At 46.0% G+C, this 12500-nt stretch overlaps 1 protein-coding gene across 2 annotated transcripts in view; it reads right to left on the bottom strand.

The window, feature by feature from the left end:
* Positions 1 to 2764: 2764 nt before the first annotated feature.
* Positions 2765 to 12500, bottom strand: part of LOC8036795 (transmembrane protein 245) — a 69584-nt gene continuing 59848 nt past the window's right edge. For both annotated transcript variants that reach the window (XM_029974288.4, XM_029974289.4), the window contains exons 11-14: positions 10937 to 11111; positions 7323 to 7517; positions 5580 to 5630; positions 2765 to 3698 (exon numbers count right to left, since the gene is read on the bottom strand). In XM_029974288.4, the coding sequence (XP_029830148.2) occupies positions 5612 to 5630; positions 7323 to 7517; positions 10937 to 11111 (389 nt within the window). In that variant the 3' untranslated portion in view covers positions 2765 to 3698; positions 5580 to 5611. The remainder of the gene's footprint in view (positions 3699 to 5579; positions 5631 to 7322; positions 7518 to 10936; positions 11112 to 12500) is intronic.

Below are 12500 nucleotides of genomic sequence, written 5' to 3' on the forward strand. Positions count from 1 at the left end.
GGTAGGGCTTGAAGCCGTGCACGAGGTGGTAGGCACTGAAGCAGCCCCTGTTGATGCAGAGGACGGCCCCGCACTTGCTGCACTGGTGCACCGAGCGCCTCTGCCGCTTCATCTTTTTTTTTTGTGTATATTAAAGGGATACTGAATCAACGCTTAAAATACACCTCTCATGTTGAGAAACAAGTTAAACACGATCAACTCTATCTGTTAATGACAATTGCACGCTTGTATTTTGAACGGACGGCTACATTTTTCGTTTCAAAGGGCCGATTCCAGTGAGCACTCGAAGATAAGCTTTCGGAGAGCGCGACGAATCGCGGGAGATGCGACGTCAACTGGCCCAGCACGGGCAAAGCTGCTTGGGGGCTGGCGTGGTTACGAGCTCCACCACTTGGTGTCGTCAACGCGGTATTGCCTGGCCGTTATAGTTGCCCCTCCCCTCCCCAGTTCGATAGGGCTCGCATGCAAGCCAGCTTGCCGCCGTACTTCCGCGTAGCAGCGCTGCTTTTAAGGTCAGGGCAACGTGACGAGGTTCGCTTTTTTCCTTTTAAATAATGTCTGGGTGTCTTTTCGAGCAAAAGATTAGCGTCTCTGTAGTGTGGCCAGAATGCGGTTGACAGTTATGCGATAAAATAGGTGCTCGACTTTTGTTGCAGTATCACTTTAAGGCAGGGGTCTCAAACTCATTTGAGTGTGGGGGCCAGATAGCTCACCCCTGAAATGTCGAGGGCCAACGTAAAAGTTAAAAAACTCGATGCTGCTTTACTTTGCAAGGCAGCTAAGTCTTTCGGCGACACCAAGAGAAGCATTTTAACAGTGCCGTCTTTAGCTATGTTTTCTTCATACTGCTATTTTAAGTTCATACTATCGTGATTACAATATTTAAAATAGCAGCATTCCGCCAACGCGCCGCCATTTTTCAACAGAACTAGAAACCAAGCACGCAATTGTTATTCTTCGCTCAATTCAATTTAGAATTATATCTGACCCCAGTAAGTCTCGAAAAAAAGTCCTTTCCTGCGGTACTTTTTGCTTTCCTGACAATTCTTATAGCAGAACTACTATAAAATGCGTTTGTCTTTACGGTATGCAAGACAAAACAATTTTCAATCTGAGAGAAAACAGATTATGGCCAAGTATGAAATGAACGGACGAGAAGAGGTAATTATTCCTATGCCTGCGTGCACTTGAGGCATAGGAACTGGAGTTTGCAGTCGCGGAACACTTGCGGGCTGCATCCAAAGAGTCCCAAGCCACATTTAAGGCGTTGCCAGCAGTATGGGTTCATCGGGACCACCTGCGTCAGTGTCTATGCCCCGCTGTTCTGAAGCGGCTTGAACGTTCTTGCCTCTAGATTATTATATCAAGTCTATGGCAAATAAAGGGGAGGAAATCTTCAGTCATGTCAGCCTTTTTGTCAAGCATGCAAGTAGTCATCGGTCTCCGCTGGTTAACTGGAAGCAGCAAGGTTGTTTTTATGGAACAAGGGACATGACAACTTTGAACGCTTTATAATCTCGTTCACTTTTCAATATTTGGGAATAATTTGAATTTCCACACAAGCTCTCCACCTAGACCTGATGCACCAGGATTAAAATTTTAAATTTCCAGATTACCAGATATCTTTCAAAGCTGCCGATCCACACTGGGTAAGGGTAAAAAAGGAGGTATCAATATATTGCAGCCGTATTTGAGAAATTTTTAAAGGACTGGCACTACAAACCAATAGTACTCGAGGGCTTCTGGTTGGTGTCACCTTGAACATTTGTATGTGTGGCACCTTGGTCACACAGATCAGTGAGCCAAATGCTCTTTCCAATTCATATACTGTAAAACACCGAGCATCCGCCCATTCTGCGAGAAGCACCCAATTTTGTAACATTCGGAAAATACGTAAAGGACATGTCACTTATGTGTTCTTCACCTAAAGAGAGCCCATCCCCCAGTTTTGTATAATTATCTCCACATTTTGAGTGGACCAAAATCTAACCCAGGGGCATTAGGCCTTTGGTCCCACCGTGGCCATCTTGAATCCACAAAATGCTTTTGAATTTATTAAAAGAAATCTAGAAAGACATGCTCAAAAGTAGCTTTGAGTATTCCTGTTGTCCTTGAGGATTGTGGGGAAAGCTTTTATAGTCTGGTTAATGAAATAATTAATGAGTAAATATTGCCACGGGCTTCTCGGTTTTCTCCTCCAACGCTAAAGTTAGGAAGGCAATTTTACATTGCACACTCAGTGCTGTAATAGAAAAATGGACGAGAGCTCTTCTGAAAATTTTGTTTCAGTGCGATTTAAAAAAGGAAACAATTGTATCACAAAACATTTTACTTTTAAAAACAACTTTAGAATTCCGTACTTGAGTACAGAATTTTTGAAGAAAGCTCTTGTCTATTTCTTATAATAAATATGCTGCAAAAAATGATAAAAAATGTATTAAAAAACTATAGAAGAGAAAAAATGAGGAATTATTGCTTGTGGCAATATTTACTCATTATTAAATAATTAACCTAAGATTATAATTGCTTGCTCGAAAATCCCCAGGAAATATGTAACCAAAGCTACCCTTAAGTTTGTGTTTTTACATTTCATTCAATAAATTAAAAACTGTTTTGTAGCCATCCAAGATGGCCACAATGAAACCAGAGCCTTAATGCAACAGTTTTTAAAATTTTGTCACAAATAAGATAAAACATCCAGGACACTCGGAAAGCTGCCGTGGGAAAGCAAACTCCGAGTACCAAGAAAATGAAGAGGCGTTCATTATTTGCTTCCAACATTTTTAATGAAGCGGAGGGCATCCCGCAACATTTCCATGACTGCCAACAACAAATCACCGCAGTTCATGTTATGAAAGACGTCCTGCGACAAGTTGCTGCATCTTCGGAGAGCAGCACCAACCTCAACGATTGCCTTTCAAAGCAACAAGTACTTTGTTAAATACAGTTCTGTAGGAGTATTGAAACAATTGTAGACTGTACATTCAACAACTTTCTTCATTAAATACAGCGTTCCATGGTACATTGGTGTGCAACTTTTGGTAAACATATGACATGGACAGCTAACATGCATTAGCTCCTCTGCATTTTAGCCGACACGTCGCGGAAAACCATTAAAACTCCCAGTTACGTGGCTGTGTCCGTCAGCTCCTCGGACAATATGCAAGGCGCTGAAAAAGGCACAAGCGAGAGCACAGGAGTGGTGCCAACCTCCTAGCAGTCGGACAGGGCTTAATTAATGCGGCTTGACCGTGCAATGGAGCGGTCACAAGCGATGCAGTACCATTTGATTTGATTGGGAGATGTCTAGTCTGGCCCTCAAACATTTGCAAAGAGAACGCAGGGTTAATGTTAATCTAGCTTATGTACACAATCTAAAATACACAAAGGCACCCCATCTGCGAAAAATGCACCCACAACCTTCGCTTGCCATAGCAGGGGAGGCACTCCATTAACGGCAAGAGGCGAGCATTGACTAGTAGTGTGCGAGGAACATTTTGGTAGCTTGCGACGCGGCCCCACGGGGGTTCGGGGGGAAAAAGGGAGGAGGGCTGTGCCGACGTCTGCAGAAAAAGCGGCGGCGGTGGGACGAGGAAGGCCACCGTGTTTTCCGTCGGAGGCAAGCTTCCGCTGGGTCCCAGAGCTGTTTTCTCTGTGCAAGGCTTCCCTTTTCAAGTCTTTTTCACCTGCTGTTGTACCTGGAAACATCCATTCTTTTGTGAGTGGATATTCCTTGCTCACAGGCCAAGTGCATCCAGTGTTTTAGTTCCTAGAGCTGCGAGTCAAGCCAGTCGTAGTGGACCGATGCTTTATAGAAAAAGAAGTTAGCACTACAAACACTCTGGATGTTTGTCTTTCTGGCAACACATAGTAAAACGTGCATGAGGAAATAACTTGCTCATAAAAGTGAGCTGGAAGCAGCAAAGGAACTGGAGAATCTAGACAGCCTGCGTAGCATTGCAGGGTACAGACATGCACGGCAGGGAAGCTACAGTGGAATGAATTGGGATCTGCGCCTTTGGCAACAGCAGGCACAGGTCACCGCATGTAGGAGTGATGGTTCCCATGCACGCTTGCCACATGCTTCCTTGTATGCGCATCTGGGGAGTGCATGCATAGAACGTCTCATGCAACCATAAGGTTCCATTTACACCTGCATATGAGGCATTCTCCAAACTCTAGCAGTGTTGCTAATTTAATAATTTTCCCGCTAACATTAGCAATTTTCAGTGTCATCCAGCGGGAGAAACTGCTGTTTCGCAGGTGGCAGGATTTTTACCGATTTTCAAGTGCCATAGCGTGTTTTCTTCCACACTTTCCATTTATTTATCACTAATAGCTTAAGTTTGTGGTAAGACAAGGGTCGTCATCTTTGCTTACTCTCAGAAAAATTTTAGTTAGCGAGAGTAATGCTTGCAATGTCATTGAGATATTATGGCAGTAAACAATGGGACAGGCAGTGAACTGATCTGAGCATGAATTAATGCAATTTCAAAGTCTGCCAGATAAAACACGCCCAATAAAAGTGCACTGAAATTCAGAAAAAAAAGAGCTGTAGCATCCTAAATAAATTTCAAGGACGGTCAAGAACGGCATATGAATCTGGTCCGTACGCCTTTGAACTGCCACCAAATGTTGAACCAAAGATCTTACAATAGAGGTGCATGTTGTCAGGTATGGCAACACACCTGGAACCAGCAATAACAGCAAAATGGAGCAGTGAACATTGTTCTGTGCATGAAAGTGGTTAGAGTCAAAAAGAAGAGCTTTCTTTTAAAGGTTCATTCATTATACTCTTCCTAAACTAATTATAGCAGTGAATTGTATTAAAAAATCTATTTTTGCTTCGCGGCTTAAGTTTAGCATTTTTTCGGGATTCCCATTGTGGGTTCTTGAGTCGGCAATACTGCGCTCTACGTAACAAAAGCTGCAAGTACACAATTATGTCATAAACCAATCCTATGAAGTAGCGTAAAACATTTTTTAAGGTGTGCATGTATTTTAGTATTTCCCTAATTAACTGGTCCTTATTCAGGTATGTTGAGTTGCGGCAGAGGGTGGATTACACCTTATTCACTATATTTGTCCAGTAAAATCCAGTAAAGGCATAAAAGCCACGGCAGGCATCCGTCTGGTCAGGCTTTGCTTCTGACCGTTTTGTCTAGGGCTGCGCCCAGTTACTGCCGGTATCACATTTTACGTTGTCTCTGGACACATGCTTGGTGCGAACAAGCTGTACATTTACTTCTTTTTCAGCGGTATCTTTCATTAAAGGGTTGGTGTTAAAAGTTTAAGAAATGATCAGATATAAAACAACCCATAAAGTGGCAGAGCCACAACAAAGTGCAATGAAGCCGATTCCATAGTAATTAGGGCTTTCATATCCACACTTTAATTTCCGCCTTCTAGAGCCTTTGGTTAAAATCTCGCACCGCAACTGGCAAAGCCTAGCCAAAAGCCGCTGCAGTCTTTCGAGCCGTCCAGCTCGAAGCGGGGTGAGTGGCACGAACCGCAGTTAGGCGTGGGGCGGGACAGCGCGTTGCAAGGGGAGGGGGGGCAAGCCAAAAGAAGCCTCTCACCTGGTGGGCAGAGTGGCCGGCGCCGTGCCGCACTACTCTATCGTGAACATCCTGAAGGGAAGCAACACCAGTTGGCACCTCAACCAAAACAACAAAGCAGGGCAGAAACAAAAGGGGAGGCATGCACTGCATGGCTGGCGCACGGGGCACAGCACTACACTAACGCCCACCACAGCAGCCAGCTTGGCCTGGCGCGCCCCTGCAACCAGGCACCGGAAGTGCTCCGCGAAAAAACGTGCGTCGTCCAGGCCGAAAGCTTTGACGTTGCTTCTATCGATTAGCGATACGAGAAAGGCCAAAACCAACAGATCTACGCACGAGCCGAGAACATTGTAGATTTTAATTAACTTTCCCTTTTACGTCATACGAGGTGCACTCATATTTTGGTTTTCAGACCCTATTCCAATTTAGAGAATTTGAGGCACACTGTTGAGCATTTGCATATTATGGTTTTATAATATGTATCAATTACTGTTGAGATCTTTGCTGTGCTTGTTTACACTGGACGAAAAGGCAACAAATGTACACTTCTTAAAATACTGCACCAGGCACTAAGTACTCAGCGAAGGACGTTCTGATGCCACACTTTTCGAGACTTACACTGAGATTGGCAGCAACGTGCTCAAAGGTTAAAACACTAAATTTGAAAGTTTGAAGCATAGTCGACTTCACATAGTCCTTTTTCGTGCCACCCAAGAATGGTAGTATGTTACAGTGGAAGGGTAGACCACCCAACTTTGGGCAGTTCTGTGCTAGTTTCATAATCCCCTCTCCAAAATTTCTACAGTGCCACTGTCTATGCAAGTCACTGTTTGCCCATTTAAAAAGGTGATCTAACTGTGCTCCCCTCCCAACGATATAGGACAATATATTCAAGAACCGTGGGCGTTTTTTTTTTTAACGCAGAACATGAGACAGGGCTGGGTTTCATGAGAAAAGCGACATGTTACACTCTAGTTACACTCGACTACTGTTCCATCGTTTTCAATTATAAATTCCGGATCCACTTCGATTGCAACATCAAGCAACACTGTGATATAACGCAACGTAAAGTGACATCATGATCGAATTGGATACCGAATTTACCGTCGAAGACAGTGAAGCGGTGAGACACGCTAGGTGCATCCACGTGGCTGCCACGAGATTGATCACCAAAAAATGCTGTAAGGCCCACTGTAAACGCTAGAAGCAGCGGCAGAATGAAAGCGTGCCTCAGCCGACCACCTTCGTCCCAGTGTCTGGAACATATCCGATAAACTCGGAGACGCAACTAAGAATCTAGTTGCAAATGAGTGCAAGCACATGCTGCGTGTGGTTGTGCAAGCACAGAGAGACAAGAGAGGCCTAACCCTTCCTAGTCAATTGTAGCAAACCCAAAGAAAATCCTCGCACAACCAAGCGCAGCCCGTGCCCAACTTGTTCGCAACACGTTCTGCGCATCTCCGAGCTGTTCGGATACGATCGGACACAATCGCTTATTCTAGCGAAGGGTGCTCGCTCCCGCCGTTCTATTCCATACTCCCCGCTTCAACCCACATTTGCCGCTGCAGAGAACAGTACGGTGTTCGCAAGCTCCAACTGCACGAGCCCAGAGGACATGGTCCAAGAGGTGTCCCTGGCATTTGTGTGTAACATTACGACGTCTGGGAGACGTCCACGGGACTGCGCGTGCCATTAGAGACACCGGCAGTGGCCGGTAGGTGTTGCGGAAAAAGTTGCGAGCGGAAAGCGGGGGGCACTTGCCTCTTGAAGCTGAAGCGGCGTCCCGCGAGGGTTCCCCCCGATGCCCCGAGGGGCATGGAGTGCATGACGGTGCGGTACATGTTCATGGCCACAATGAGCACGCAGAGCAGCATGGGCCCAAACAGGGCACCCTGGAAGCCCAGGCAAAAGACGCCGCCCGCTATCGCCAGCCCCGTCAGGAACGGGTGGCCGCCCCTGCAAGCACGCAAGGTCGGGGTCAGCCTCACGGACAGGCAGGCACTGCACCTCGGCAGAACTCGCTCGTAAGTTTGCTCGGCCGCCTTCTCACCCCAGGACGCGAGGAGGGGGTGAGCGAGTTCACGAGCCTCAGAAACTCGCGACATTGAGCGAAAGCTACGAGTTTGGCGAGGGGTCCAGTCAGGTGAGGGTGGCCATGAGGGAAAAGGAGTTGCGAGCTTGTCTCTCGTCGTCAGCTTGAGTGTAAGGCAATGGCTATATTTTCATTCTGAACTGGTTGCGAGTTCCACCTTACATGCCGGTCTCTGGCTGGCATACAGACTCTACAGCGGAGGACATCCTGGAGGGTTTCAAGTATTCACGGGGCCAACTTGTTACGGGTGCAAATGCAGAAATGAGCGAGAAAACTTGCGCATTCTTCCATGAAGAATATTTGCAAACAGTGCCACTGCCTTATGTTTCGAGCGTGCTGGTCAAGACAGGTCTCTTGAAGAGCTACTCGCAACTCCAACATACAATTTTTCTTTTAATGTTGCGAAAGATGGAAAATTATTCCGAGGCATCATCTTACAAACTTGAGAATGGTATATTTGCGTGGAAAACAAATAATTTTAAAAGGTCAGGTTTTAAACTCTCGCTCATGTCAATGACGTCGACGGTGAAATAGTGGACTTCTTGCCTCTATGAATGGCTTCGAACCGAAAGTGCCGTTAACTTCCCTTCTCTTGCATCGATCATGGGCAGGTTCCCTAGCCAACCACGTGCATATTTCGCTCTTCACTTGCAGCATGTCCTTTCCACGTAAAGAGAACACACTATTTTTCAGTTAGGGTTAATTTTTTCAGCAGAGTTTTACTTTGTGCAGAGTTTTACCGAGCTGATGCCAAAGTCCCTCTCAAAGTCACAGCTACTGAGCACCATCATACTGAAAGTAAGAAGAAAAAACTGCAAGACGGCTGACACTTCATCACTGGCACTTCCAGCTCCTGAGTTTTTATTTTCCGAGTCAGCGGCGCAGTGCGTTTGCAGCCAGGATAACAACATCCAATGCATCCAAAAAGGAGGATGCAAATTCTTGACGGGCTCTTTCTCGCACAAGCAAATGTTTTCAACGATGCAAAGTTTTCTAGGTTACACCCGCCTAAAGTGTATCAGACAAAAGAATTAAAAAAAATTGGGGGTTGCTTAAGCTTTCCTTTTAAGTGCGGACCGCGACAGCTAAACAATAAACCACTGCTCATTCCCAAGCCACGCAAGCGTCTCTGCGTGACCTAGTCAGTAGCGTGTCTGGCTCGCAACTGAAGGGTTGTGGGTTCGGGTCCCGCCCTAAATTCTGCAAATTTTTTTTTTAAGGCAAACAAATTACTTTATAAAGTTAAATCATTCGAGACTTGCGGTGACCTTTCATTTGCATTACATGTCATGTTTTAGTCACTTTAATTCCACATGTGACTTCACGTGAGCGTTACGGGTTGTTTGGAATTCCCGCGCGAGGTCATGTGGCTGTGACGTCATGACCCTATTGACCAATCCGGATTCCCCAATCACGACGCTGCCGACACCGACTTTTCTGTGAGATGAGCTCCTTAACGCTGTCGTGTTAAAAGAAAAGATATTTGCATTGTCAGTGGACCTTTAACGGAAACTCTGGTCAAATGTTTAGAGTCAGCGATTTTGATACAAGTTTTATCATGTATTAGATACTCTCCAAAGCATCTTGCCAAAATAATTATTTGGGGGAAAAAAAAGTTAAAATTGACACATTCACGTGCATTGACAGATTCACGACTTGTAGCTGCTATACTGGCAACATTGAGCAGGAGCAGCACATGACGGATATGGCGGGAGTGCTGGTTTTACTGGTAACAATGCAAGAACGGAAGAAAAACAAAAAATGACCTCATCTCCACGTGGTGAAAGATGTCGATTGGGGCGAAGCTCTGGTGGTGCTGATGATACTGATTTCTTTCATATGTAGTGCTGATGGTGCAGATTTTTTTTATTGCTCATAGGTAGTGCTGAGTTCCGGGTTGCATTTCGACTTCATTATTACCGCTTTATGGTCGGTGAAATGCAGAGCCAGTGGTTCTTCTAGCAAATCAGCTTGGATCCACTAGAAGCCGAGGGAACGCATCTCCACTGCTTAAGACAACGGTCCATGTCAGAAAGAGAATGTGTGGTATGGAACATGGTTATATACGCATTTGAGCATTAGACCACAGCGCCCTGTCGTCTATAAACATTGAGCCAATGCATGCGAAGTTTAAGGCGATTATATACACATTTGACCGCAGCGCCCTCTCCAGTATAGACGTTAAGCGGCTACATGCAACGTTTCATCCATGATATCCCCAGCTCTTGAGTTACTACCACATCTCAGAGCCCCCTACTCGTCTCGCAATCGTGGCCGAGTGGTTAAGGCGATGGACTAGAAATCCATTGGGGTCTCTCCGCACAGGTTCAAATCCTGTCGACTGCGCAAACATTTTTTCTTTTTTTAAGAAGACAGCGCCGTGTTGTTGCAGAAAACGGCGCCGTGTTGTTTGCAGAAAGGTGGCGTCGCTGCGTTTCCATAGGAGCTAAGCCTTTTTCTTTCTTTACTTTTTCCTCAGGCAAGTTTGCTCTTTGCAAATTTTACAAAAAAAATGCACCATCTGTGGGCAATGCTGCACAAAGTCGTAGCGCAATAGGTTAAGAAACCGAATTTTCCGGTCGATTTAGAGAGCCTGGCGTCTCCTTGTTTCACCCTGTAGATAAGGACCTGCCTGTGACCTTCTCAAGTCAGTCACGCTCTCGTTTACTGTTACACCGCCGAATCGCCGCCCACTTTTCTGCTGTCTTTAGGCTCATCCTTTATTTTGTTCGGCACGAGTTCGCCCCAATAAACATTCAGTATCGAACGGGATTTTCGCCGCTTCTGCTCCTGTTGTTCAAGAAAGTATCGCACAAAATTGCCGGGTTACTCAGTTTAATGAGACAAAACTTTGAAGTAATGCTGTGAATTTTTCTATGCTAGGTGGTGCCATTGATCCGTCCATGCATGTGTAACATAATGTAATGTCTGAGGGTGGTGCCATCGATGGCGATATATGTTGTCATGCATGTTTCTGCCTGTACTTCTGCATTTTGTTGGGTTAAAATTACATGATGGGTTTGAGGGATAGCATACACATTAGATATGAGGCATCCTCACGGGCACCAAAGTGCAATCATTCAAACGGTGTCGAGCGAGCGAGAAATAATGTTTACAGCGTGGAAACAAAATGCTTTTTATCATTATGCTTTCAGGAACAGCATGCAAGACACGCCCATAATTCGCTATGCACTTTGTGCACAACTTTTTGGCCTATTTGCAAAGGGTCTGTTTGGGCAAAACTAGAAATGGGCGCCTGCATGCACAAGCCCGGCAGACTTGCCCCTTGATCTCGCTGTAGATGGCGCAGTCCACGAAGGAGGTGGGTGCCAGCTGGCACAGCAGCATGCAGAGGGCCTTGACCACCTGGCCCTGGACCAGCCAGAGCTCGAGCACCGCCGGCAGGCAGGCCCAGTAGGCCCCAATGAAGGGCACCGCCCCAAACAGGGAGGCCAGCGCTGAAACCACAACACGTGCATCACTCCTCCGTTTGAGCGCGTTGCCCGCCGCAACACGGGAGAGTCAGGGAAGGAGGAAGGGCGGAAACGGGGCTCGAATTAGAGTCGACGGAGGCACTCGCTAAGCCTACTTCGGCCAAATTCATAAAGTTCTCTGCTTGCTGTGACTGGTGGTTTACACCTCTCCATCATTTGGTGCACTAAACTGGAAAGACCAGACCTATAAATGCTAAATTGAAAAGAGTGAGGTTTGCAAGACTGCGTCGTCAGACTCGTGGCTATTGGTTCTTTGCGGTGCACCGGTGCGCGATAGGAAGTGCACTCTACGGGGCGAATTCATTGCTATCAACACTTCGGAAAGTGCACTCTTAAGAAAAAGGGTCTATATAGTCCTCCTAAAAGGAGGAACGCTCTTGACACATATGTTCCTTCTGAAAGGGAAAAACGTTCATCCCTGAAAGCTGGAGGCAAAGTTCCTCCGTCGACTGCATCTTATTATGGTGGCCCCCAATCGAGCAAATCGAGCTCAATAAGGCTTAACGAGGATGCTACGTCTATTGTACGAGGCGAGAGGAGCAGCAAATAAATGCGTAACACAAGCTTTCCGCGAACTGTATTTATTTACAGCTTTCCGCGCAGGTGAAGAAACTTGTATTTCGAAAGCAGTCACTCAGTCTTCTCATCATTAGCACTGCAATGTTAAACAGAGACAACCGGTACCCAGTTACTTAGCGCACTTTGTCTTGCCTTTGCTATTTCTCGAGCCACAATTCCTTCATCAACTGCACATCATGGAGGAGTGGTAAACCATTCGCGAAACCAAAAGCCGCTCTCAAAAAGAGAAAATTCGAAGCACCCTAGCTGCACTGTAGCGACTAATTATGGTGAAGCGTAAAAGAAGGTTAAATCACTTGCCACCAGATGGCAGGGTAAAGCAGAGTAATTGTAAGTAGCTAGGTAGGTGGTGCTAAGTACTGCCCAATTCGTGTGCTTAAAAAAAAATGTTTATTTGACATTACGCTTTGGGCCCTTCAGGCACCTTCATTATACACACATGTAAATATATTATGCATACCACTACAGTAAGTTACAGGCCAAGAAGATAGCGACAAATGCCCCTCAAAGGGATTCATATATCCCTCCGCCACCTCCGCATCCAATAGCGTCCCATCGTTTCCGTGACGTCGTAGCCAACGCGGGAGGGGGTTTTGCCTTCCTGTAAATATTTGCGTTTTCTTTCGACTTTGACTTAGCGTTGTGGAAGCCACGAGAGGGAGATTAGAATTTTCCCCCTCCGATGGAAACAAAAACGACTTTGGGGGGTTAGCTTCCCCCTCTGATGGATATAAAGGTCACTTTCTTAAAAGGTGGGGGTCGGAGACCAGTTGG

The sequence above is a fragment of the Ixodes scapularis genome, unplaced genomic scaffold (assembly GCF_016920785.2).
Source record: "Ixodes scapularis isolate PalLabHiFi unplaced genomic scaffold, ASM1692078v2 PGA_scaffold0__279_contigs__length_252992795, whole genome shotgun sequence".
Lineage (NCBI taxonomy): Eukaryota > Metazoa > Arthropoda > Arachnida > Ixodida > Ixodidae > Ixodes > Ixodes scapularis.